Source organism: Cynocephalus volans, chromosome 2 (assembly GCF_027409185.1).
Source record: "Cynocephalus volans isolate mCynVol1 chromosome 2, mCynVol1.pri, whole genome shotgun sequence".
Classification (NCBI taxonomy): Eukaryota; Metazoa; Chordata; class Mammalia; order Dermoptera; family Cynocephalidae; genus Cynocephalus; species Cynocephalus volans.
The window spans coordinates 152,756,908-152,784,712 of record NC_084461.1 but is presented as its reverse complement, the minus strand read 5'-3'; the positions used below and the strand labels follow the sequence as shown (position 1 = coordinate 152,784,712).

At 39.4% G+C, this 27,805-nt stretch overlaps 1 protein-coding gene across 4 annotated transcripts in view; it reads left to right on the top strand.

Annotated features, from left to right (window-relative positions):
• Positions 1 to 5,265: 5,265 nt before the first annotated feature.
• The window catches only part of FBXW11 (F-box and WD repeat domain containing 11), a 121,774-nt gene continuing 99,234 nt past the window's right edge, over positions 5,266 to 27,805 (top strand). For 3 of the 4 annotated variants that reach the window (XM_063086163.1, XM_063086161.1, XM_063086160.1), the window contains exon 1: positions 5,266 to 5,455. In XM_063086163.1, coding sequence (XP_062942233.1) covers positions 5,411 to 5,455 — 45 coding nt within the window. In that variant the 5' untranslated portion in view covers positions 5,266 to 5,410. Of the gene's footprint in view, positions 5,456 to 14,367; positions 14,530 to 27,805 lie in introns of all 4 variants that reach the window. The other variant, XM_063086162.1, reaches the window with a different exon arrangement.

Sequence of the window (27,805 nt, the reverse complement as noted above, 5' to 3'; positions counted from 1 at the left end):
GGGCCATGTGATTAAGTACTGACCAATGATCAGTGAGCAAGAATGATGTGCTTCTGACATAAGCTGGTGAATCTTCCCTGTATGTCCCTTCTTCCTCAGCAATACTGGAGACCATGAGTTCTCGGTGTCATAAGATGGAGGCTTGCTGACCCAGAATGGATTTCGTGTGAAAAAGACGTGCTTGAAGCCGCTGTGTTTCCAGGGTGTGGAAAAGTAGTAGTGTGTCAGCTTGCCTAGGCTGAGCTACATTTTCTGAATTCTGTTCCTCTATGTTTCTGCTTAGGGTGGGCCACAAGAGAGATTCTTGTGCAGGATTTGGAGCGTGAAAGTGAAGCATGACTCATCTTTTTGTCCATATACGTTCTCGTTGATCTGCTCTCTTCTTGGTGTGAGGCAGTGGCTGGATTTGCACTTGCTCCACTTTCCCTTTGAGTCTCCTTCACCATCTCTGAATCCTGGGCCATGTGTGCATGTTTTTAGTTCTGGGACGAAGGGCTCTAGCCTCTGCATGACATCCATACCACCAAGGTCAGATAAGCACTGGCACAGGTTTCAGTCAGTCTGTCCTCATGGGCTCCAGTCATGCTGATCCTTGCACTCCCCCACCTCACGTCCATCTTCCCTTCCTGACTACCTGACTCTAAGATCTCAGCATCAGCTGCGAAGACAACAGCCTTACAGAGATCACTTAACTAGGTCTGACAATTATATCAGGTCAACTCTTTGTAAAAAATCCAATATACTCTATTTCTCTCTCTCTCATTCTCTCTCTCTCTTTCAAGGCTAGTCAAATAAAGCAGTGGGAATGTAGAAGAACAAAGAAATCTGTAACTGGCTGTGATCAGTTAGTTGTAAATACCACTGCACTCAGACCAGCCTCTTAATACATTACTGTTGGTTCTGCTTCTCTGTTTAAATTTTGACTGATAAACAGGGTTAATTTGCTACTGTGACACAGTATATTTTATTCTATCTAATACAACTTTTCTCTACTCTTTCTCTTGGAAGTAACTTATTTAACCTGATAAGCTCAAAAAGGGTTGGGAAAATACAAATATTAATTTCAATACTTGTTTGCCAATAAATTAATTGATGAAATGTTTTTACGTACATGCTTTAAATGTATTTTCCTAAAACTTGTGGATTTAACTCACCTGACAGTGGATACTCTCTTTCCTACGGTTTCACAAGGTTAGCTTTCAAGAGAATTGCATTCTTTGACGTTATTTGGAAATGAGTTGTCAAAATTTCATTATACTATGACTATAACAAATCTGAATTCAGAAAATTCATCACAAGTCTTTCTCTCTCTCTTTCTATATATATATTTTTACGATTCGTCTGTATGGGAATCTGAGCCCTTGACCTTGGTGTTATAACACCATGCTCTAACCAACTGAACTAACTGGCCAGCCCAAAATATATCATTTTAAATATCACCCTTTACCTTCAACAGTATTCATAAGAAAGAGAAAGACACAAAGCCCTATGAAGGGGCTTTGGTGCCTTGGTTAAAAGACTGCTCACTGAGTCCAGTATTTTATTTTTATTTTTATTTTTTAAAAGATGACTGGCAAGGGGATCTTAACCCTTGGCTTGGTGTTGTCAGCACCACGCTCAGCCAGTGAGCTACCCGGCCATCCCTATATAGGATCTGAACCCGTGGCCTTGGTGTTATCAGCACCGCACTCTCCCGAGTGAGCCAAGGGTGGGCCCTCAATTTAAACAATTCTGAATGCTAAAACACATCAGGACCTCAGGGTTTTCATTAAGGGATCATGGACCTGTATTACTTCATTTTTAAGTACTACTTCATTATATACTGCTTCATTATTATTAAGCATGTCTTACAAACCTCAATGAAGAACTGTCTGGAACACAGGGGAAAATATACCTCATGGTGTTCTGCCTTTGTCCATCACCAGCTGTCATCAAGCCTAAAGCAATAAGAATACTCAAGTAACAGAGTTCTTGAGAAGCGGTAAGGACAAGGTGAATAAGCCTTGGCTCAGCTTGCCTCTTATATAGCTTGGGTAAGACTTCTATCACATATGCCACTTTTTAACCCTACTGAGCTCCTGGAATTTGACCCAATAATATTAGTAATTTTTTTCCTTTTAAGGTGGGATATGATTTTAATAAAAGGACAGAAACCTTGAGTTATTTTCACTACAGTTCCAATGCCAAGGGTTACAAACTCAAATACCTATCTGGGTTAGGCATGCAACTTAAATGAGTGTAGTATGCATATATAGGACAACAGGGAGACCTGGTGACTATGGAAAATCAGAGAGTACATGTTTCATATAGAGAAGGTAGTTGCTACTTAACCCCTGCATACTGTTGCCATGTAGATCCAATAGTCAGATATTCTAATTTTTCAAGAAAAACTGGAAATTTGGATGTTAAAATGTGAAACTGTCAAATTTTAAAACAATAAAACAGATGGTATAGGATAAACAGACATATTGGGAGGTCATATTCAGCTTGTGACACCTACCGGAGCCTTATGTGCTACGTTGTGGTAGGTGCTGGGACCTTAGAGGTCTTGGTTGATGTTACATCGGTGGCCCCCCAATGAACCATGCTTCCCTGTATTCACACCCTTGTATAGTCACTTCCCACACCAACTGTGGGATTGGCCATATGACCTGGTTTGGCCAATGGGATATAAGCAAATATAGTGCATCCAGAGGTTTGATAAGCATTTGTCCCTTGGGGCTTGTTGTGTTTGAAGCCACCATGCAGAAGCTTGAATGATAAGAAACTATGTGGAGAAGAGAGGCCCTAGAGGATAAGTCATTTTGAATGAGTTCCCAGATGATTGTAGCCCCTTGAGTAACCTCAGCTTACACTTGTGAGCCCAGCCAAGCCTGCCAGCCCACACTATTGTTTTTTTTTTTTTACTTATTTATTTATTTATTTATTTATTTTTTAATTTTATTTTGTCGATATACATTGTAGCTGATTAATGCTCCCCATCACCAAAACCTCCCTCCCTTCTCCCTCCCCCTCTCCCCCCCAACCATGTCCTTTCTGTTTGTTTGTTGTATCAACTTCAAATAATTGTGGTTGTTATATCTTCTTCCCCCCCCCCCCCGGTTTGTGTGTGTATGTGTGTATGTGTGTGTGAATTTATATATTAATTTTTAGCTCCCTCCAATAAGTGAGAACATGTGGTATTTCTCTTTCTGTGCCTGACTTGTTTCACTTAATATAATTCTCTCGAGGTCCATCCATGTTGTTGCAAATGGCAGTATTTCATTCGTTTTTATAGCTGAGTAGTATTTCATTGTGTAGATGTACCACATTTTCCGTATCCACTCATCTGATGATGGGCATTTGGGCTGGTTCCAACTCTTCAGCCCACACTATTGTAAAATATAATAAGCCATTGTTATTCTAAGCTACTAAGTGTCGGGGTGGTTTATTATGTTGCAATAGGTAACTGAAACAGAGGTCCTCTATTCTAATCCCCTTGTTTTGCTAATGAATTTCCCCAGGCCCAGAAAGGGGAAGGGGCCTGTGAAATTTAGATAGCAATTAAGTGGCAATAACTTTCCAATTCAGTGCTCTTTCTTCTTATTGCTTTTCTTTCAATTCTCTTGGTGAAAAGCACCAAATAAAGACTAGGAAACTTCAAACTCTACCTGCAGGGAACTTAACATTGTATCCTAAATGTACACAAATAACTAATAATTTGGTCCTTGGGAATGGAAAGATTTGTAGGCATCCAGTCCCTTCACTTTACAGGTGTGGAGAATGCAGGAACACTTGAGAAAGAGAAAAGCAGTCTTTGACATTTGGAAGCTGGCCTGGTTTAATCAGCCAGGTCATAATGTTAGGAGAGGGTAGATAGCCAGGTCCTTACAGGTCGGCCTCAAGTTCTCCTGTAGAACATAAACAATTTCACGGAACATCAACATCAGCCAATGCCATTCTGTGACCTTTATAGATCAAGGCAAAAACAAGACCACTCCATAATCATATCTGAACCCAGATAAAACACGAACATTGTCCAAACCACAAAAAACACCTAAACCTCTCCATCTGGCTGATACAAAGACTGTCGCTTTTTTACCGATACAGCTTTAGCCTCGGTCTATTATTCCCTTTCTCCAGAAAAGATTTATTGAGATACCCAATCGTACCTCCACTTCCTGACAGTATCTAATTCAGTGTAAAGCACAGGCTTCCTTAAACCATCTCCCGAATCACCGCACAACTCTTACTGAGATGCCCCATGTTCCTTACGTGTGGTACTCCCTCACTTCAACTAGTAATTAGCCCAGATTTTTTCAACTATCAGTGTGTTCCTAGTGGGTTTTGGTTGGAGGACACTGACAAGTTCACACAGAGCTGGAGACAGAGTTCACTAGAAGTAGTTTCCAGTTGTGTTCCTTCCTAGCACCTATCACTCTTCTGGTTAATGTTTGTCATCCTCCCACTAGAATTAAGCTCCATGAGAACAGGCGCCTTGTTTGTCATGTTCAGAGTTGATTCCCAGTGCCTAGAGCGGTACTCGGTGGAGGCTGGATGCTTGATGCTTAAATAAACCAATATTTTCTGAACGAATGAATAAGTTAAGAGGGGTTCGACATACACAGATTCCCTTTCCTCTCTCAGCCCCTTCCGGATGGCGTGGCATCAGACAGTACAGCACATCTCCAGAAATCCCTCACTCCTGGGATAGCCATCCTCTCAGAGCCTCCTCCCTTGGCCAGCTTCTCTCGCTCGCTGGTCCCCTCCCGCCCCTGAGCCCCAAGACCACACCTTCCTGGGGTACCTAGAACCCACCTGTCTCCGTATCTGCCCCTACCATCAGACACTCGCGGACCCGCCGCGCCGCTACCTAGGCGTCGAATGGGCACTGCGGTCACCAACCGCGCATGTGCGGAAATCGGTAGCACAGGCAGGATCCCTGACAAGTGAGGAGTTGCCTCGGAGTTTCCGTCCCGGTCTGGGCAGCCTTGAGCTGCCAGGAAGTCAAGAGAAACTGGCCGGAAAAAGAACTGCGCGCAGGGCTTCCTGGGACATGTAGTCATGGCGCTCACGAGGCCGTACTCCTCGGAGCGAGCCCTTCGTTCTTCAGGTCTGCACCGCCCGCATTCACAGTCCAGGGCTCCTTTCAGCTCGGAACTCAGCTCTGGGCTGCCAGGAGAGTTGGCCCGGTCGGCTTCACTTTCCCACAACGCCCTGCGGGGCCCGCGGCGCCTGCCGGGAGCTGTAGTCCCCGCTCTGCGTACTGCGTCCGCCGAGGGGGAGGGCGGAGCTGCCGGCGGCCCGGGCGGGCTGGCAGCTACAGTGGGTGCGATAGCTGCCTCCGCCTCTGCTGCCTCCGCCGTCGCCTCCTCCGCCCGGGCCGTTCACTGCTGCGCGGGGAGAGCGAGGCGGGGCCGCCGGGGCCGCCATGGAGCCCGACTCGGTGATTGAGGACAAGACCATCGAGCTCATGGTGAGTGCGGCCCGCTGGACCGTCTGTTCTTCCGTCCGTCCGGCCCCGGGTGGGCCTGCCCACATCAATGCCCGGCGCGAGGCCAGCTCTGGCCCTGCCCCGCCGATTCGGCCCAGACCTGGGCCCCCACCTTCCCTGACCTCGGGCCCGTCATAGTTCCTCCGGATCCCCCGAGATCTCAGGCCGGCCCTGGCCCGACCCCTTCCGTGCCCCTTGGTTGTCCCCCTTCCTTCTGTCCTGTCTCCGGGCCTGTCTCTCGGACGACCCTCGCTCGTTCATGCTGTAGCTTTAGGTTGCACTTGCTCTAGCATCTCATTCTTCTTTTAAAGGGGATTTTTTTTTCCTTCTGTATTTCTTCGGCCCAGGCCCGCACCGAGCTTGCAAGCCCCACTCGGGCCAAATGAGGTGGTGGTGGGAGGGGGAACGGAGGAGATCGTTCAGGGCGCCTCGGCCTCCGCGTCCTAAGAGGGGGTCTGAACACCCTCTCCCCGACCTAGGGCTGTGCGCATGCCAGAATAGGCCCTGTGGGGCTGGGGGGTGCGGAGCTCTTGGGTTTGAGGCTCTGACGGATAGGGTGGCCTTTTTCCCGGGCCCCTGTGGTGTCCGGCTTTTCGGACAAAGGGTTTCGTACCCAGTCGAGAGGGATGTTTGCATAGCAAGGCCCCAGGTACTCTGGATTCCATCCCCGAGGAAAGGGAAACTGTAACTTCATGTCTTCCAGAGCTGCTGTGGGAAATTAGGGAGGAGGGGAGAGGAGGTCGTCCTCATCATTGCTGCCAATTCTCTCTTCTCAGGGAAAAAACAAAACAAAAACAAAACAAAAAACAAGGGGAATCCTTCACCCCTGAGGATGCGACCATTCTGCTAGAAACCACTGGTAGCCAGGCCAGACTCAGTGGTGGTCCGCGGGCTTTCCCCACCCCTTCCGCCTTAGGATTTGGAGCTAGAAGGGGTTTTTAGAAACAGGACCTTGAGAGAGTGGCTAGTAGAAGTGAAGAATTTGCTAACTGGTAAATGATTTGGTAGAAGAAATAAAATATGGCAGATATTACCTGCCAGTTTGAACATTAGAGAAATCAAACTGGGCTCTGGGGAGTGGGGAGGAGGAAGTCATTGCCTCAGCAAATGGACATGCCTAGGGTTTCTTCCTGTGGAAACCTTGACAGTTTCTTTGTATCTCTCCTACCACAGTAACAACTTCTCCCCTAGGGTTGAGAGGAAAGGTGGAAGAATCTACTTAACCCAGCGAAATGTTTTCCTAGCCAGATTTTCTCCAGTGTGAAAATGTTTATTGAGTCAGTGATTCCACTGAGTAGGGTTGGTGACATAAGAGCCACTTCCCCCATTTAATGCTATAAATAATAAATGGTGACACTGAAAGTCTTTTGGATAGCTGCATGGTTTCTCTGGATGATGGTATCTGGGGAGTTGAGACGCATGTTATAAAAATGGAAGTACAGTAGCATAAATACGGAGGCAGCTTAATATTTGCTGTCGTTTGCATACTTCACAGAACTGGTCTTCTCCAGCATTCTTGAAAACTAGAAAAAAAAAAACCCCAACCAACTCTAGTAGTTTCTAGTTTTTGTGTGTATGTGTGCATGTGTGGTTGTTCTCTAAGGGATGTCACTTGTGGGTTTTATTTGACCTTCATTTACTGAGTAATTTTTCCTTTTCAGCATGATTTATCAAAGTGTTGTAGTCAAGTGTTTGATATTCTGCAACTTTTGGAGTGGGTTATTTTGGTAAAATGTCTTAATTGGAATTACATATATTACATATACTTGAGGATATACAACACATGTATTTACAACAGGAGGAGTACTTCATATTGACAAATTAAGTTGGTACCTCTTTGAAATTGGCTGTTCTGAGCTCCTTTCATTTCCATTTATTTAAAAGAATAATTAAAATGTCTTTATTTTCAAAAGAATTAAAAGAAATACAGTATAACCCAAGTCAGTGTCTTGAGTGTATGGTAAAAAAAAAAAAAAAAAAAAAAAAAAATCTTTGGCCTGAATTTACTTGCTTCTTATGCTCATAACTTAAAAAGTTTTGATTTTACATGATAGTACTAGTTTTTGATCTGAAAAGAGAGTTTAGTCTTTTAAGGACATTCTAAACTGGGATTTAAACTGGGATTCTTAGGAAATTTAATAGAGTTTAGTAGATATGATCAATTTTAAAATGGCTTTTCATTTAAGGATATTTGTATTTCCTGAATGGGATATTAGTTAAGACTTTTAAACAACCCTTCTTATGAACATATGTGTATTTATTTTAGTATAGTAGATAGCACAGGGGCTTAAACTGATTGAATAAAACCAGGATCAAATGTAAGAATGATAATGCCTTAAAATCTAATTGCATGTGGCTCTCTATATTCACTGCATTTAGATTACAGTTTCCAGAATTAGGCTAAAAATATTTTTTTACATTGGTTTCAAAATAACATGATTGGAGGAGGGGGAGGGGTTAAACTGATGGTATTTTGAAAGCCTAAAGCATGAAATATTTTTAGATTTTTGTGAGTCAGCTTCAGTACTCAAATATTTGTGCTGCCTGTACCAGTTCGGTTCTTAATGGTTAACAAGATAACTTTCAGTTTGTATTCCAGTGTATGCTATGTTAAAAAGAGGAAACAGACTCCTTGGTTATCTCTATTTCTTGATCTTCATCCCTCTACTTTTTTTGATTTTGATTCTTCTTTTTTTCTTGTACTTTTGATGAAGGAAGTGAAACCGATAGCAGAAGAATTAAATCTCCAAAATATAACTCCTACCCCTGACCACAAAAGGTGCTTTTTTCCAGTGACCTACTGCATAGAATTCAGACTTTAATAAAGTCTGTATACTCTTGATTGAGACAACTGAATTTATTTATTTAGGCTGCTATCCGGTAAGGGGATCTGAACCTGTGACCTTGGTGTTGTAAGGCTGCGCTCTAATCAACTGAGCTAACTGCCAGCCCTAAGACAACTGAATTGCAGATGGTTAATAACTTAACCATGAAATGACTTTTTTTTTTTTTAAAGATGACCAGTAAGGGGATCTTAACCCTTGGCTTGGTGTCAGCACCACGCTCAGCCAGTGAGCAAACCGGCCATCCCTATATAGGACCTGAACCCGTGACCTTGGTGTTATCAGCACTGCACTCTCCCGAGTGAGCCACGGGCTGGCCCTAACCATGAAATGACTTTCATGGCCTTTATTGGCCCCAGTACTGTCCCTAATTTCTGGGCCTGTTTTTTAAACTTCTGACTTTGTTGAAATCAGCTTTATTATGTGATGCAAAAAAAGTAGTAATCCATTTGGCAAATACACAAAGTTTGTCAGGCTATGTCTAGTTCTGTGGACTTCATTAGAAAGAATGGAAACTATGTTATAAATCACATGATATTTATTAACTTGAGTTGGGGATATGAATTGATGTTCAGGCACTCATCACTAGAAAGCACTCATAAGAGCCGCTGATTAGAAGAGAAAGATGGTTAGTCCTCTCTATTAAAAGATAGCAGAAATTGATGTTGAAAGTTTAGGAAAGATAATCCTGCCCCTTCTATGGGTGTGAGTGAATCTCCTCCCCCTCTTTACACAATGAATGGACAATTTATACTCTCTTGTTAGCTGTGGAATGATTCCGCTCATTGCTAAATGACCATGAGTCATTTCCCTTCCGTCTTCTTTCTCTCTCTCTCTTTTTTGTTTGTTTTGTTTGTTTGTTTGTTTTTCTTTGGGTGGCTGGCTGGATCTGAGCCCTGGTCTTTGGGGTTACCAGCACCAACTGAGCTAACCAGCCAGCCCCCACCCCGTCTCATCTCTTAAGTGGCTATATTATTTGTTGAATGAAGTAATATATGTTAAAATATATTGGTCCTCGTTAAGGTGTGATAGAAATGCTATTTTTAGAGCTACTGAAGTACAGGTAGGCCACAGAGATGAAAGAAACCGATAATTGAAGTTACTGGATATTTTTTTCTTTTGGTTTTTTTTTTTTTCCCCTTCCTGTCATTGACTTTCTAAGTGGGATTGTTTAATGACTCCATCAAGAAGTTGGGTCTTACTTTGTCACCATCACTTACCTTCATGTACTTCTAGGGGTGTGCTCACTTACCGAATGCAGATTAAATAGACATAGGTTTCAGTAGGATCCAAATGAATAAACTACATATATATTTATAGACCTAGTTTACCTGCCTAAAGAGGCTGTGGCTCAATATATCAGTTTTTGCCCCTGATTTTGCAGTAGGTTAAATGTTTCAGATTTGACAAGGATAAACATGTTCCTGCACACAAGTCTTGGCACTTTCGGCCTCTGACTGCTGTAGGCTATATATGTCCTACAAACTGAGAGAGCTAGCCCAGGAGAATCACTAGGCCATTACATAGATTCATAGAACAACACATATATCCCTTTGAGCAGTATTGTTTGAGCCTGTGAATTCTAGAAATGAAATTTTCTGTTCAGTGAGATCTCTGGGATCCTGGGTTCCATTTTGTGATATTTGCACTTTGGGGGAAAGAAAGCATTTCAAGTCGAATTCCAGACTCTCTTTGGATTCGTTTCCTTTCTGGCTTTTCCTCCCACTTTCTTCATTTATTCTGTATTCCAGCCAAAGCATGGAGGCCCATGGTCCTCCAAATTCTGCTCAAAGTTTCCTTTGTCAGCACTGATATGAACTGACCTAAGCCCATTTATCGAAGGCTACTGATATTTACCAAAAGGACCTTAATAATCGGCTCTCTGGGCAAATTGGCTTAGGTCACATCTCAGCAATCTTCTCTTCCGCCTATGCTGATAAAGTCCTATCCACCCTTAAAACACAATAGATGCCATCTCTTTTGATGTCATTTTACATTATGGTGGCAGTTACCATCTTTTTTTGTTTGTTTTTTGGTCTGTAACACTGCTTACATGATAATCATTGTTAAATGAATGAATTCTGGCACTTCGTAGTTATCTTGTTGCACTTAACATATTCCAGGCTTGTGTTATAGTTACCTGTTTGTGTCCCCTATTAAATGATACCCTCATGAGGAGGGATGGGGCCTTATTCCTCTTTCTATGACATAGCTCCTTCATATACACAGTGCCTTCTTTGTTGTACGTGTTTAGTAAATGTTGAGTTGAATTTTCCTTGTGATTGTTTTCATGCATTATTGCCTTCTGCCTTTATCTTAACCATCCTCTTTTCTGGAAATTTTCACCTACATTACTAATTCTCACAATAATCTGTTCCTAACTTTTATGGGACTTATCATACCTTCCTGTATATTATAAAAATTTGTGGTTGTGTCTAAACTCCCCTTCCAGAGGTTGTATCAGATTTTCCTTTTACTTCTTCACAGTTCTTAGCACATAAATGCTCTATAGATATTTATTGATTTGAACAATGTTAGTTTTTGTTTTTTAATTCGGTGAAATCTGTTAAGATTTTCTTTTCATAACTTAAGACAAAGGGGGAGATGAACAGAGGAGAAAGACTGGTGAGGGGGAAGAGGAAAGTGATGTGTGGCACACAGGACGTCCATAGACATTTTAACCATTATTTACAGAGAGTGGTTGTTAGCAAAGATTTGAGGAAATCAAATTCCTTTTATGTCTGTTGGTGTGAATTTGACAAACAGTTGATAAATTCTAGGGATTCTGTGACTTAGAAAAGCATGATTTTAGTAGAAAGGACATGGGCTTTAGAGTGAAACACCTGAGTTTGTATCCCAGCTCTCACTTCCTAACTGTGTGATCTTAAGAAAGGCAGCCTTTCTGTGATATGTTTTATATGTAGAAATAAGAAAACTTAGGTACTGTTCCAAGTTGTTGGGAGGATTATATGAGAGATGTATGTAAAAAGACTTTGCAGAGGCTTGCTTTTCATCAAGTACTGGCTGTACTAACTTTCGCCACAAATACAGGGACCACATTTTGTAATGCAGAATCAAGACAGATTATATGGACAAGGTTTTAATTTTTAACCCTGAGTTACACATGTATTTATTTGTAAAACTTTACAGAGCCCTAACATTCCGTTGCTTTTAGCCATACGTTTAGTGAGCCATCTCTGGGGGAAACGATACTGTTACAATTACTAAGAACTACCGGTTGGCATAATTTCTGTGCTCTCGCTACAGAAAGAAGCCACCCAGCCCTGTTTTAGGTATCCTGGTAGAAAAAAACTGGTGATTAGTTTATATTAACACTGAGCATTGTGATTTATGTTTGATCAGTTTAGTTTATTTATTTATTTACTTACTTTTGGCAGCTGGCCAATGTGGGGATCCTAACCCTTGACCTTGGTGTTATAACACTGTGCTCTTAGCAACTGAGCTAACCAGCCAGCCTTGATCAGTTTAGTTTAGACTGGGAAATTATGGTTTTTGAATTCTTATTATTGTTTTAGCAGAGCTGATAATTTAACAAAATTAGCAGTGAGTTCCATACAAGATTTCCTCCTGAGTTGTATTATTGTTCATTGAATTAGTTGACAATGGGGGAAAAAAACCTGTTGGTCAAGAATGTGCTGGTATACCCTCGGTTAAGTTTCTGCTGATCACAGTTGCTTAACAGGAAGTTTGTCTTTGTAGGCAAATGAGAGACAGACCAGGAATACCTGACAATCCAGTAGAGTGTCTAACCTGGATCTTACTGTTTTAACAAAACTCAGATTGCAGAGTTCTGTAATGTCAGCAGGAAGCAGTTTTAGGAAATTCCCTCTCAGGGTTATTTAGTAATGAAGATCTTCACAGAATGGAAAGCTGTAAAGTAGAGACAGTGGGATATTAACATGAAAATGGGGGGCGAGAAAATCTCTGTGGGTAGAGAGGTGTACAAATCTAAGTATAATGAATGTAGGAAACTTCTCTAGTAGAAAGCCTCTGATGCAGAGAAGAAAAAGATTAAGTGAGGGCTCTACTATTGAGAAAAAAGAACTTTAGTAATTTTTAATTTTTATTTTTTGAGTTAAATTGAGAATATTTAACTAGTTTTGAGTACTAATAATAAAGTATAATTTGGTTCTCTAAAATGACCACTGGAGAGACTCAGAAAGAGCTGTGTACAGGAAGAACTCAGTCCTGACACTCCTTGTGTAGCTTCTGTTAATCTTTGTATTTCTAGCATAAGTCCTGCCACCAATTAGGCATATAAGAATTTTTTTTTTTTTTTTTTTTTTTTTTAAGGGAAGGGAGAAAAATTAACTCGCTAATACAGGGAAAAGACCTGAGGATTCAACAGGTCCAGAGATGGGTCTGTTAGTTGAATTGTTGTGGTTGTGTTTTGCTATAACTTGTTTTGCATTTTGGATATAACAGTAGGTTATACTTTGAAAAACGTAGTAGTATATTGCTTTACAGTTTGCTACTAGCCATAGCTTACTAGCTACTTTTATCAAAATTGGGTTTCCAGTTTATACTTAGACTCAAGAGTAATATCACTTAAAGGGACAAACTTGAACACTCATTATTTGCTTGGGATTTTACTTATGTGATCTCTTTTAAGTTGTGGGTATTTCGATATTTCTATCTGATCGTAATAGTGAGGTTATTCGTAGACTGGTATTTTAGTCACTTTGATTACTTTGCTTACAGTGTGAAAAATCAGAACATCTTTATTACCTGTGAACTATTAACAGATCTTGGAATTTAAAAATTACTTGGGTTCAGTTGGATTTGAGATTTTTTGCCACAGACATCTTTGCTGTTGAACACAAAAACTACTTGAGCACCGTTGTAATATGTTTTAACATTGATATTGTGGGCCTTAGAATTGCGTGGCTCTTTGTTAATGAAATGCTTTTTTAAATGACATAATCTGAGGAGTTAATTCTTTCAGGATGGCTCAACTGGTTCAGCTAGGCAGAAATATTTTCTCTTCTGTATTTTTGTAGTTCTCCATTCCCATGTTAATTAACTTAGGACTTTTGAGAGTAAAGCTTGGTTTCTTCTCCTGTCCCAGCAATCATGGCCTTTCTGATCTTTGGACTTGGGAGGCATCCTTTCACTTACTCTGAAAAGGGCATAGGCTCTACCACTTAGTAGATGTGGACTTCGGGCAAGTTATTTCTTTCTACTCATCTTTTTTGAGAATTAAATATGCATAATTAACGTAAAGGGCTTGGCCCATTAATAGCCCTTCTAATAGTGGAGGTAGGTATTATTACATTTTGGCAATAGTGTGGCAATTGAGGAAGTAGCAAATTTATGTTCAAGTAAGTTCATAGTCTTTTAAGTTTCTATCTGTATCATCCTGTTGAATGCCTTTTTCTCTCTCCTGTATAGCTTGTTTAGAATTTACAGTCTAATGGAAAAGTTGATATGGTAGAAAAAGGGTGTTGATGTAGTATGGACTGGGCTTAATATTTAAAGGTGTAAAGGTAAATTGTTTATTAGTGTTCTTTATTATTTTTCCTAGTTTACCTGATGACTGGCCATTGTAGGGGATTGGGCTTTATTGAATGAGAAATTCACTCTTTAATTAAATCATGTGTTTTAAAATGTCCTATATTTCGGCTGAGGGTTGAGAATTTGGGTAATGTGTAGATTTGATGTCTTAGCTGACAAACTATGTAATGGTAGAGAAGCTGTTTTAGAAAATGGATGAGTAAGTTCATTGTAGCTGAATGGTCTGGGATAGTTTATGTGGATGATAGGGCAAGTTTTTAGCTGCTGTCATTGGAAATTGCATGCTATTTATCATGAGTAAATATTAACATTAGGGGTGTTTGTTTCGTATCCTTCTCTCAACACAGAGAAATAGTGTCGTAGACCTTTAATGCCAAATAGCTGACTCAGGGGTTATTACTTATTTTCTGTGCCTCAGATCCACCTTTCCGTTGACCCTTCCTTCCATTTTTTGGTGGCTGTCCTTTGCCGCTGGTGCCATGGTGGGTGTATGGATTGCTTTCTGTCTTTCAACAGTTACCGAAGTGCATGTTTGGGATTTTGTTGAAGAAAGCTGGATACGGTAAACGGAAAGAATCTTGGAAGATGCTTGACTGCTGTCTTTTCTCAGACTAGTCTGAAAGGGAATACCCCCATTCATTCTGGATTGGTGGATCTGAAGTACAAAATATTTTCCAGGTAAGCAATTACCCTGTATTGTTTTGTTTTCTGGAACTCAACTCGCTGAAAGAAACTTAAAAAATCTTTATCTCTTTTTTCCATTAGTAGGGAAAGGAAGAACTATTAGATATTTGTGCTCAGTGTTATGTTTGGGTGTGTATCAGTGAACGTATGTGTGGTAGAATTGCTAGTAAAAACTTTTAGTAATTAAAAAGTGCAGCTATTTTTATTATAGGACCAAATAGTTTTTAGTCATAGTCTAATAGGAAATACAGTAAACAGAAACATTTTGTTTGGGGACTAGCTTGTAAAATGTGGAAAACAAATGGTAATTTTGAGGCATTATCTCACATGATTTATAGTATTAGTGCCTGGTCAAAATATTTTTTGTAGTAACCATGTGAAGCAGTAGTGGTCTTTTATTCTTAGGACTCTTGGAGGGTCTTCTTAGAAAGGTTTACTAACCGAAGCAACTGTTTATTGAGAGCATCTGCTAAGCGCCTACTGTTGTAGGCACTTTACATATATTTCTTATTTAATTGGCATAGTGCTTCACCTGCATTTTACAGCTAGTGAAATGGAGCTCATAAGCATTAAGTATAAGTTTCTTAGTGTCATATAGCTAGTAAATGGCAAAGCCAAGCCTTAAACTTGGGTATGTGTGTCCCCAAAGCTCTGGCTCTTTAGATATTACTACATTTGCTGAAGTTTGTACAACTTCTGGAGTTTCAAATTGCTATCTGCAAGAGCAAGTCATGATTTTTCTGCAGTGGGTTTTCACTTGAAGAATGCATGCTGGGTCATTGTTTAGCATGATGTTTTAATCATATCTGGTGCTCTGCTTGCTTACTGAAAATTCGGAAGGTCTTCAGTCAGTTCAAGTGAGCATAATGGTAACTTAGGGTATATAGGAGAAGCAATGCATTTAAATGTCAAACATACTTTATATAGGGAAGTATTATTTGGTCTAGTGAACTCACATCTGTATCTGCTCAGTTCCTCCTTAGTATTTATTGGTTATTTAAATAACTCAGTAGCTCCTTATGTAGACTTCTTCTGACCTGTGATTTGTCAGCCTTACAAGTAAAACATTGTCAGGCAGCTCTCTTGAAAACATGCCTTTTTTTGGTATTTAATGTTCTCTCCAGATTACCCACTCCCTTTAATCTTAAAAAAATTTCTTTTTAACATAGACTGCTACTCTACCTTTGTGATCCTGGTTAGTATAATTCATTTACCTTTACTGATATTTCAACCATGTGAGCATTTTTCACACTTGTCATCTGAAGGGCTGTTTAGGATGGTGGTGGTAATAGTACTAGTAGAAATAATAGCAGTTAACACTTACTGAGCATTTGTTCTGTGTTGAGCATGATTCTAGACAGTTTATATGTACAAACTCATTTTATGTTCTTAGTAACATGATGAGGTAGGTACCATTATTTCCACTTTACTGATGAGGAAACTAAAGGTTAAGGGTAGTTAAATAACATGCTTAAGTTTATACATCTCATAAGAGATGAAGATAATGTATAAACCCAGGAGGTCTGGCTTCAGAGAATGTGCTTCTAACCTCTGTGCTATACAACCTCTAGTTTAGAGTATCTTCCAGTTATAAATAAAGGGGCAGAAATCCTGGAGACTAAACCTTATACGAGAGTACTTCAACAAGTTCATGGAGGGCTGGCCGGTTAGCTTAGTTGCTTAGAGTGCGGTGTTATAACACCAAAGTGGGTTCGGATCCCCATACTGACTAGCAGCCAAATAAATGAGTGAATGAATAAATAAATAAATTAGTGTTGTTTTTTTTTAAAAAAAAAGTTTATGGAAAGATTCATATTATCTTTTAATTCTATTTTTCCATGAGCTTTTTGAAGTACCCTCGTATATTCTGTTTACAAGACATTGCAAAAGGAAAGGAAACAATTATTGAATATCTATTCCTTACCTCCTGTAGAAAACACTCTACCTCTCAGGCCTGAGTTAGCCATCCAGGGCTATCTATATCAGGCTGTTTCCCAAGAGAACTCGCAGTTAGTTTGAGGTTATCTTTTAGAACTGTGCTGTTCAGTAGAACTTTCTGCAGTGATTGAAATGTTCAATATCTGCGCTGTTCAGTATGATAGCCACTAGCCACATTTGGCTATTTTGAAGTATGGCAGTGCAACTAAGTAACTGAATTTTTGATTTTACTTAATTTTAGTTAAGTTTACATTTAAATAGCCACATGTGTAGTTTTAGAATTTATCGTCATCCTAGGTCTGGTCCTTGGTTTAGTACTCAGAAATCTGATCTGATCAGCATGCTCAAAGAATCTCCTTATTCCAGGGTTAGACTAATGTTAACCAGCCCTACAATACTGATGTGTAAAACCAGAATTCTAATTTATTAATTTACAATGATATATGTGTGTTGGCATGAATATTGTATTCTTTTCTGATAGGCACATTTGCTTACTAGGTTCTAATTAATATGCTGGTTTAATTTTTTTCAAATAAGAAATAAGAATCAGAGGGACTTGAAGACTCAAGCCAAATGACTGGAATATTCTCTTCATGTAGGTAAACTTTACCTACCTGGTCAGATCATGGCCTCAAACAGGGAAGTAAGATATCTGATAAACTGGGACTGAAACAACCTCATACTTTACGAGTGGTGGTTTTTACCTATGGCAAAACCTCTTCCTTCATCTTCTCTACTTGCTTTTGCTTCCTAAATTCTTTTCTGATTAATGCATTCATTTTTATCAGCACCACACTCTCCCGAGTGAGCCACGGGCCGGCCCAATGCATTCATTTTTAGACAGGTTAGTACATTCTGCTTGAATGCACTCTTGTCTTATAGGTCTGGGAGGCTCTTTGTGTTCCTTAACGTTCCTTCATCACTGCTATAATCCACTTTGTGTTCCTTTTCAACCTTAAGAAGGCAGTTGAATTTTCCTTGCTTCCCTCTGGCCTCTTTCTACTGAAAGGCACATATTAGCCTATTTAATTTGGTAATAGTCTGTTGTAGAATAGGAACAATTCATAAGAATATGTACCTGATGGTACATTCTCTTATATCATGTTTTTAGATGGAGCTCATTTTCAGCTCACTATATCATTATTTTGGGACGCGTTCTTCTGTTATTGAAATAGAAAGAGTAACATAACTAAATTCGTATTTTAGGAAGTTAACTTTGGCCAGGTGTGTGCAAGATGGATTGAAGAGACTGAACGCAGGGGGATCAGTTTAGTCCAAGTGAGCAATGATGAAAGTGAACGGAAGCATTGACAATGGGAATGATGGGGATGGGATGGATTTGAGAGATGGAGGTGGTAGGATTGACTAAACTTGGAGATCGGTTACAGTAGTAGGAGAGAGAAGGAATATAGTAAGAATTTTAGATTTTTTGCCTTGGGCACCTGGATGGATGTTTGTTCTCTTCTCCCAGATAGGGAATTACTAGAGGAAAAGCAGACTGGGGGAGGAGAAAGAATGAGTTCAGTTTGTATTAAAATGAATTTGAGTTGCTTGTGGGGGAATCATCTGAGAGGAGAAGTATCTAGAGGGATATTGTTCTGGAGCTAACCAGAGAGTGCAGGGTTAGAGAGAAATATTTAGGAGTTTTTAGCCTCAGTGGTAGCTGATTTAGTAGTTATAAGATTACTCAGAGATTGAAGAATCTATATGTTGGTGTATGGGAATGCCAATCTAAAGAAATGGCCCACAGCTAAGGTCAGAACCTGAGATGATAAGTGATCTGACCAAGAGGTGTTACCACTCTCTTCTTTCCATCTTTTTTTTTTTGCTGGCGGGGGTCGGGGGGTGGCTGGCCAGTTCAGGGATCCAAACCCTTAACCCTGATGTTGTCAACATCACATGCTAACCACCTGAGCTGACCAGCCAGCCTCTTTTTCATCTTGATCTGTGACTTCCATTACAGCCAGATAGTACCTATTCCCAGTCAGTAATTAGCCCGTTATGTTCGGGTTGTGATTTTCTCTTTCACTGCAACAGTTTAATTAGTAGAGGCACAGTTTTTTTTTTTTCCTAAAAGATGACCGGTAAGGGGATCTTAACCCTTGACTTGGTGTTGTCAGCACCATGCTCACCCAGTGAGCTAACCAGCCATCCCTATATAGGAACCAAACCCATGGCCTTGGTGTTATCAGCACCACACTCTCCCGAATGAGCCACGGGCCGGCCCCAAGAGACAGTTTTTTAAAAAACTCAGTTATGTACATTTACCCAAATTCAGTTCTTTGCGTCTGGTGACAAAAACAAGAAAAAGAACCTAAACAGTTCTTTTTCAGAACCTAAATAGTGAGGGTTCTGGATCAAGCATGAGATGGGAAATGGAAATCTGCTTTCCTGAAAGCTTCTTATCTAGCTATGATGAGTGTATTTTAAAGATACACATTTTTTTTTTTTTGTCTTTTTCGTGACCGGCACTCAGCCAGTGAGTGCACTGGCCATTCCTATATAGGATCCGAACCCGCGGCGGGAGCGTTGCCGCGTTCCCAGCGCAGCACTCTCCCGAGTGTGCCACGGGCTCGGTCCAAGATACACATTTTTAACAACACATAATGAGGCCTTAAATATAAGCCAACTATTTTATCTGCTAGTCATTTGAAGAACTGTGAACTGTTGTAGTGCTGGAGTAAAAATTAGCTGTGTTGGAATTTTTGAGATGCTGTGTTGGTCTCCAGCGTGGCATATCCTTAAGGGATTTTTAAGGCAAATTTTTATAATATGCTGTTTTCACCTTAGGTACTCATTTCAGACCCTAATTTTTAGGTGACCTGCAGCTCCTCTGTAATTGAGTTTTGGTAATGAAAGCATGGTGACATGAAGAGTTCATTCCAGCTACAGTCCATCAATACTTGACAATTTTTAAAAAATGAATTATATATATATATCTATGGTATAAAATTCATAAGGTACAAAAGGGAGTATACAGCAAAAAAAAAAAAAAAAAGTCTCCCATTCTCTCTAGTTCCAAGCTACCCATACCCAACTACATTCTGGTGTAACCTTCCTATACATATATGTATGCTGTACACATTGTTCTGCACCTTGATAATTTCAATGTAAAGTATGACTTGGTCATCTTTTGTATCATTTCCCAAAGAGCTCTCATATTTTTTGAGGAGATAATTTAAAAGATGCATGCTAAGTGATTGTACAAATATGCTATAATTTGTGTAACCAGTCTGACTGATGTATACATAGGTTATTTCCAGTCTTTTGCTATTACACATATGTCATTTCACACATGAAGGAATCTATCTTTAGGACAGATTCCTATGAGTAGGCATGCTGAATAGGTGCTTTAAAAAATCTGATAGACATTGCCACACTGCCCTCCAATCATATTGCAACAATTTATACTCTCATAGGTTTTGCATAAGAGTGCTCTTATTTCCTGACATTCTCACAGTTTTATATGGATTTTAAACTGATTGCTTTTTAAATTGTTCTCTTTTTTTCTCTCTCTTAACTTTTTATTATGAAAGATATATTATTATGAAAAATGTCATATATTTGTGAAAAAATAGTACAACAAACACCTGTACACTCTTTTCACCCAGATTCAACAATTGTTAACATTTTGCCATATTAGACTCATTTCTCTGCTACTCTCCTCTTGCCCTTCTCTTCCTTGTTCCTCTTTTCTCCCTCTTTCACATCTTTCCTCCTTCCCTCTCTCTCTGTCCCCTGCCATACATACTCTTTTTTTTGTTGTTAAAGAATTTGAAAGTAAGTTGCAAACATCATATTTTAACGCCTAAATTTTTCAGTTTATCTCCTCAGAATAAGGATAGTCTCTCTCAAACCACTCATACACACCCACACACACATATCTTTTTTTTTTAACCCTACTTACAAGCTCTATGTATGTATCTATCTGTCTCCATAATATGAAGGTTCAAATCATATGAAGGTGGAAATCACGAACTTTTTGTACCTTCTTGTAACCACATATTATATATAATCACGTTTCATACATATGTATAACCATTATATGTTTTGCATGTCTAAGAAAATTAAAGTAATTCTGTGATATACTATCAAGTGTTCAGTTAAATTTAAATTTTCCTGTCTCAAGAATGTCTTTATAGCACCTTCCCTCCTTTAAAGCAAACAAATCAGAATCCAAAGTACACCCTTTATATTTGGTTCTTATGTCTCTTTACTTCCTTTTAATGCACAGCAGCTCTTCACCCTTTTCCCTCCTTTCCTGGCATTAACTTTTTTGAAGAGTCCAGCCCAGCTAGTTGTTTTGTAGGAGGTGCAATTTTGTGCATTTATTTCCTCATGGTGTCATTTAACTTGTTTCTCTAGCTTCTGTACTTCCTGTAAACTGGAAGTTAGTTGAGATGCATGCAGGTTAAACATTTTGACAAGAATCCGTCATCATAGGTGAAGTATACTTCACATTGAGCCACAACAAGGAGGCACTTAATGCAGGTTAATGGCAGGTTATCCCATCAGGAGCTATGCTAAATTTGATCCCTTAGCTGAGGTGGCAACACTGAGATCTCTCCATTATGAAGGCAGAGTTTTCTCTGCTATTCGAGAGGAATCTATGGGACACTGTTTTACTATTTTGGCACCTTGTAAATGTCCTGTTCCATTACAACCTTCCACCAAGTGGTATAGCATCCTGATCCCGAAATTGGTTATTACAATATGGGTTACAAAATTGTGGATTTTCCTAATTCTGTTATTCCCTCTACGTTTATTGGCTAGCTGTCACAGAGGCCATCCCCATTTCTCCTTCCTTCAGGCTTTTATTTATTAAGTGTGTTAACAATTGATTACAGCCTTTACCAATGCTCACATTGTCCCAGATTTGGCTGAGATCCCATTTCAGGTAGCTCCTACTTCCTTTTGACATGATCTCATCAATCTTTGTGTGTTTCTTGGCTTTTTAGGCACAACAAGATGTCCTAGGCTTACTTTGTGCTTTCCCTGAAGATCAGGAATCAGCCATTTCTCCAAAAGTCTGTGGTTTGTTTTTAATGGGAAATGGTAGTTAGAAACTAAAGTCATAGCTGTGGGTTGTCATTGCTTCTAGACCCTTTCAATGGACAGAGCTAAGAAATGTGTTTAAAAAGAACCATGAGTCCATGTTATTTCTGATTCAAATGTAGTAAGGGATTATTTTTCTGAACCTGTTAGCCTTTTGATTTTCAAAATCTAAGGACCTTATTTGTGCCATGGCCATCAAATTAAGGTACACATTGTTATATAAATAGGCAGATAAATAGTTTCATTCATTCATTATTGAGCATGTATTGTGTTCTAGGTACTGTTTGGTAATGTGGGGAAGTATAGAACAGAATCAGGTATACCTTGCTTCCAGAAGTTTTCAGTCTTTTACATAAAAAAGTATGGCATAATGTGAAAACTGGCAAGGATTGTGAGAGGTCTACATACAGTGTTGTGGGAGTTAGAAAACGAAGAAAGTTTCATAAGTGGTATTTTTTTAAAAGTTACCCTTTGAGGCCTGAGTAGAAATTAGACATGGACATGGGTATATTGGGGTAGGGGGAGAGGCTGTTGAGCTTTTATAGCAGAGGTAATGAGTGAGCAATGACTGGCAGACAGTGGTGTGCATTGTCTATTAGGAGGAGAAGTAAGTAGTTCTGTGGGATTGTTGGAGGATATAGCTTGTGTGAAGGGACTGAAGTAGATGAATTTGAAAAGGTAGATTATAACCAAATCTTAGACTTTATCCTTTCGGTCATAAGTTACAAACTAGTAGCCTATGGATAGATAAGAGTTCCGTGGACGTATTTTATTTGGTCTGCACAGATTAAAAAAATTTGGACATTTTATATCAAAACACTAATTTCTGGTTTTGCTTGAAAATTGAAGCTCAGGGGTAGCTGCCCTTTTGAGTCAGAATTAACTTGTACTTTCCTGTTTATCATGCCCCTCTACTTGGTCATATAAGCTTTTGAGATTGTGATCCCTGCATAGATTGGAGGTGTGAGGGTGTTGGGTGTGGTTTGAGAGGGGAGTTGATTATGAAAGTTTAAGCAAGATCTGTGCTTTACAAAAACCACTGCAGCTGTCAGTTTGGAAGATGTGTTAGAGCAACAAAAACTGGAGCAGGGAGACCAATTATAGATTATTGGAATATTCCAGGTAAGAAATGACAAGATAGTAGCAGACGGTGTGACAAGGAGGAAGTGAGATGTTTCAGATGTAGAATGGATAGATTGTATCGATAGGTATGTACTGACAAGAATGTAAATCAGACTATTAAAACAGGGAGTCTTATTTCCAAAAAGCCATTCATAAATGGGTTTCTGGAAGTTAACCACTTATTTGTGATCTATTGGTTAATTTTGGAAGACAGTAGTAATAGTTTCATGCATTGTTGTCACTGTATAAAGTTTAGTTTTTTAGTATGCAAATAATAACACACTTTGGCAAAAAAACATAACTCTGACCTGGCCTTATTTCTGAAAATTGTGTATATAATAAATATTTATATTGTGATTATTCTTTTTCTCTCACTTTCCTTATAATTATGGAGCTAAGTTTCCAAACAAAAATATTAGCAATGCTATATACTCTGTGTGTGTGTGTGTGTGTGTGTGTGTGTTTATGTGTGTGTGTGTGTGTGTGTTACAGGGATCCAAATCCTTGATCTTGATGTTATCAATGCTGTGCTGTAACCAACTGAGCTAACTGGCCAGCCCTATATACCTATTTTTAAAGAGCTTGCTGCTTGTATTTAATTTTCCCACAATCTCTGGGAGAAGTTGGTCAAAAGGAAGTGAATTTGCAAGGTTGTCTCTGCCCCATACACTTAAAATTACACCATATTAAGACCATCTGTAGTGTTAATAAGTATTTTGTTGGAAATCCTCCATGACTGTTTGGGACATGACCTCATCTAGTCTCATTGCCAGTGCCATTACTTCAGGTAGTTAGTATTACTCACAGCCCAGACTCTCCGAGGGAGATAGACTTGAAGAACATGTAAATGAATAAACTGGAAGTGAGACTGACAAACACTGACAGAAGCCCCATTTGGTTACTGTGTAATAAGCCTCCAGTTTTGGGGTATGAACAGAGATCAGTTAAAAGAGAATTTGTAAGGGGCTGGCCCGTGGCTCATTTGGGAGAGAGTGGTGCTGATAACACCAAGGCCACGGGTTCAGATCCCTATGTAGGGATGGCTGGTTAACTCACTTGAGAGAGTGTGGTGCTGACAACACCAAGTCAAGGGTTAAGATTCCCTTACCCGTCATCTTTTTAGAAAAAAAAAAGAATTTGTTTATTTTTTATTGTGTATAACTTACATACAGTAAAGAACACACATCTTAAGCGTGTAGCTCAATGAATTTTTACATATGTGTACAGCTCATTGTGTAACCACTACCTAAGTCAAGATATAGACCATTTCCAGAGCCCTTGAAGGCTTCATGTTACCTCTGCCTCACCCAGTCAGTGAACGTTCTCAAAGGTCTGTTCTGACCTCTTTCTCTACAGGTTATGTCTGTTTTTGTTTTATGTAAATGGAATCATACAGCATATACTCTTGTGTTTTTGTTCCTCTGCTCATTAGTATGTCTGACAAGTACATTCATTTTGTTGCATGTAGTGGTATATGTCTTAGGCCTTTTTCTGCTTCTGTAATGGAATACCACAGACTAGGTAATTTATAAAAACAGAAGGATGAGCTTAGATTATATGTAAATACTACACCATTTTATATAAGGGACTGAGCATCCAAATCTTTGGGGGTTCTGGAACCAAGACTGTCTCTACCTGGAGTTAGTGTTGGATCCTTCAAGTTAAAGGGCTTGGTTCCACAAGACTGCCCGCACTTCAGTTGCAAGTCCCAGGTTGCCACCTGTACTTATAACTAACTGGCTATAAGCTGGGGGTTCCCACAGACCCCTTCCTCAGTGTTCAATAATATGCTGTAATGGCTCACAGAACTCGGAGGAACACTTATGTTTATGGTTTTATTAAAGGATATTATAAATGATACAAATGAACAACCAGATTAAGAGGTACCTAGGGAGAGGTCTGAAGGGGTCCTGAGCTCAGGAGCTTCTGTCCCCATGGAGTTGGGGTGCATCACCCTCCTAGAGTATGTATTTGTTCGCCACCCTGGACTCTTTAAGCCCTGTCCTTCAGGGTTTCATGGAGGTTCCATTACCTAGCATGCTTGATTAAATCATTGGGCATTGGTGAGTAACCCAATCCCTAGCTCCTCTCCCCTGCCCAGCCCCTCTTTTTTTCCCAAAGGTGGAGGGGGAAGGTGAAAGTTCTGATCCTCCAATCACTTGGTTGTTTCCTCTGGCAGCCAACCCCCATACTCCAAGAGTCACCTCATTAGGGTAATCTCTAGTTTGGTTGAATGGGGCTTATTATGAATAACAAAAGATGTTCCTCTCACCGCTATTGTTCAGGGAATTCCGAGGGTTTTAGAAGCTCTCATATCAGGAAGTGAGGGGGAGACAGCAGGGCAATAGAGATCAAATATGTATTTTTATTATGTCTCAAGATGTATGTTAATTTTTCAAGAAACCCCCAGGTCTTTTCCCAAGGTGGCTTACATTCTTATATGTTCTATGGCAATATGTGAGAGTTTTAATTGCTCTACATGCTTGTCAGCACTTGGCATTGTCAGTCTTTTTAATTTTAGCCACTCAGGGGTGAAATAGTATCTCATTGTGGTTTAAATTTACATTTCCCTAATGACTAGTGCTGTTGAGTATCTTTTCATGTACTTGTTGGCTATTTGAATATCCTTTTGAGAGAATTACCTGTTCAAATCTTTGCCCCCTTTAAAAATTGAGTTGTTGTTTCTTGTTGATTTATGGGAGTCTTTATATAGTCTAAAAATGAGTTCTTTGTCAGATACACGTATTGCAGACATCTCCTGTTCTGTGGCTTGCGTTTTCACTGTCTGATTTTAATTGTCTTGACGGACAGAAGATTTTAATACTAATGAAGTCCAGTTAATCAATTTTCTTTCTTACTTACTATTTATTGTATCCTATTTAAGAAAGGTTTGCCTACTCTTAAGGTCTCGAAGATATTCTGTTTTCTTCTAGAAGTTTTATGGTTTTACCATCTTAGAATAATTGCTTTTTATGGTTGAGGTACCGATCAAGCTTCATTTTTTTTTCATATGGTTATCCAGTTATCCCAGCACTGTTATTTACACATACATTACAAAACTGTTACAAAATTGTTGAATAAGAACTTATATTTTCTTTTTATAGAAGTAATCCACGTTTTGTATAGAAAAAGTGAAAATAAAAATAATGTAAAATCAGAAACAAAAAGAACAAAAAGTTCTCTTGATAAATACTATATTTGTTGGGTATTCTTCCCTTCTTTCATGTATGTTTCATATTTGTTTTTCACATATATAATTGTTTTGTAAATTGCTTTTAAAACTCAACAATATTTGTGGCATCTTTCTCAACCATTGTATATTTCTTTATGATATTTTGGTTTTCTTTTTGTTTTCCTTTTCTTATTTTTTATTTGTTTGATTTACTTTTTTTTTTTTTTTTTAACAAACTCTTGTGTCAAGGGCTGACTCTCAGTCGATCACAGTGAGGGAGCTGCTGTGCTGTGTACGAAACCCTAACCCAGAAGCAGGTCATCTACAAATAATTTAGTACAAGGTTCCCCATGGACATGCTTTGCATGATGGGCAAGGGGGCAGCTAGGTTTCCAGTGCCTAGCTAGGTTTCCAGCTGCATTTCTGGCCACTCCTTGTATAATATTTTGAAGGGGTGCCTATTATGTATGAATATTACAATGGTTAATTAGTTATACTACTCCTTTATTAGACTTAAGTTATTCCTAATTTATAACAATTCAAACAAAGCTGGATTACTCTTTCTTGTAGTTTAATCTTTTAACGCATCTATGAGTATCACTTTGGGCTAAGTTCTAAGAGGTGGAATTGTTGGGTCAGAGGATGTATACATTTTTAAGAACGCGTGTTTTACATAGCCAAAGGTTTTACCTGCTTTCTATTTTTACATTTATGAACATGACATGACAGACTGTATTCTCTGTATAAAACACGTTTATGCCATGTTAGGGTTTTAATCATTAAATTTCAATTTGATTTAAAAATTTTATTTTTTAATTACTAGTGATGTTGCATATATTTTTCCTATGTTTGTGGCTAGTTGCATTTCTTTTGTGAAGAAAGGGAAATGTGTAGATTAGCTATAGTTCTGCTTTGCTGATTCTAGATCCAGGTGTATGGGGGAGTGTAGTGGAAGGAAATCACTAGAGTGAGGAACTTCTGAGTTTGTTGTGGCTGGGGCAGTGCTGTCCTTTTGTGATTGAAGTGGCCATTTTTGTTAGAAGCCAGCTGCAGAAGTGTTTGCTTCACTCAGTATATCGTCCATGGAAAGCAGAAACTGGGTCCTTGCTCTGAGTAGACCCTGGTTCTGGATGGTTTTTATGAAGCCCTGTAGTATCAGTCATGGTTGGTCTCAACGACAGCTTCAAGGCCATTCACTTCTACTAGCCTTTGCTACTTTAAGCTAGGAGGTGGGGTTCTGCTGGGAATTCCTTCCACTTCTCAGGTGGGCTTTTCTTTCTTTACATGTAGCGAACCCTATTTTCAGTTCAGTTTTTCCTGTATTATATTTTATAGAAATTCTTTGAAATGTCTTATATATTTGGAGGATACCCTAGCTAGGATTCCAGTGCCAGTGGAGATTGTCTTTCATTTTGGTATTCCTTTGATGGTTTTGTTTGCACCAGTCAGAAATCTCAACCTTGACCCCTCTCTTTTCCTCCTGAGTTTTGTCTGTTTTTGTTCTTTTTCATCCTAGCTTTCTGCACTTTAGTCACCACAAATTTTTTGTTCTCTCTGTTCTTCCATTGCACCAGCTTCTGCTTAAGGGTCCTTACAAGCATTATCATTTACTGTCATCTTCATTAGGGAGGTCCAGTTAACCTCTGCTTGTCCTTTAGAGTTGAGCTCAAGCATCAACTCCTCAGGGATCATGTGTGGGTCCCCTGGGTACTCTTATAGATTAGGTCCTCTTGTCATGCTCTAGCAGCACTCAGTTCTTTTTTTCACAGCTGTTAACATAATTGTAGTTAATAAATGTATTGCATAACCCTCTGATAGACAGTCAATGCTTGACTAGAAAGTAATCTGTATGGGGACAAGGATCATGTCTGTCATGTTATGTTCAGTTCATAGCATATTCATTCCCAGCATCTATCACAATGCTTGCCAAACAATTGTCCAGTTGAATGAAGGAATAAATTTGGGAGGGCAAATGAGAATTAT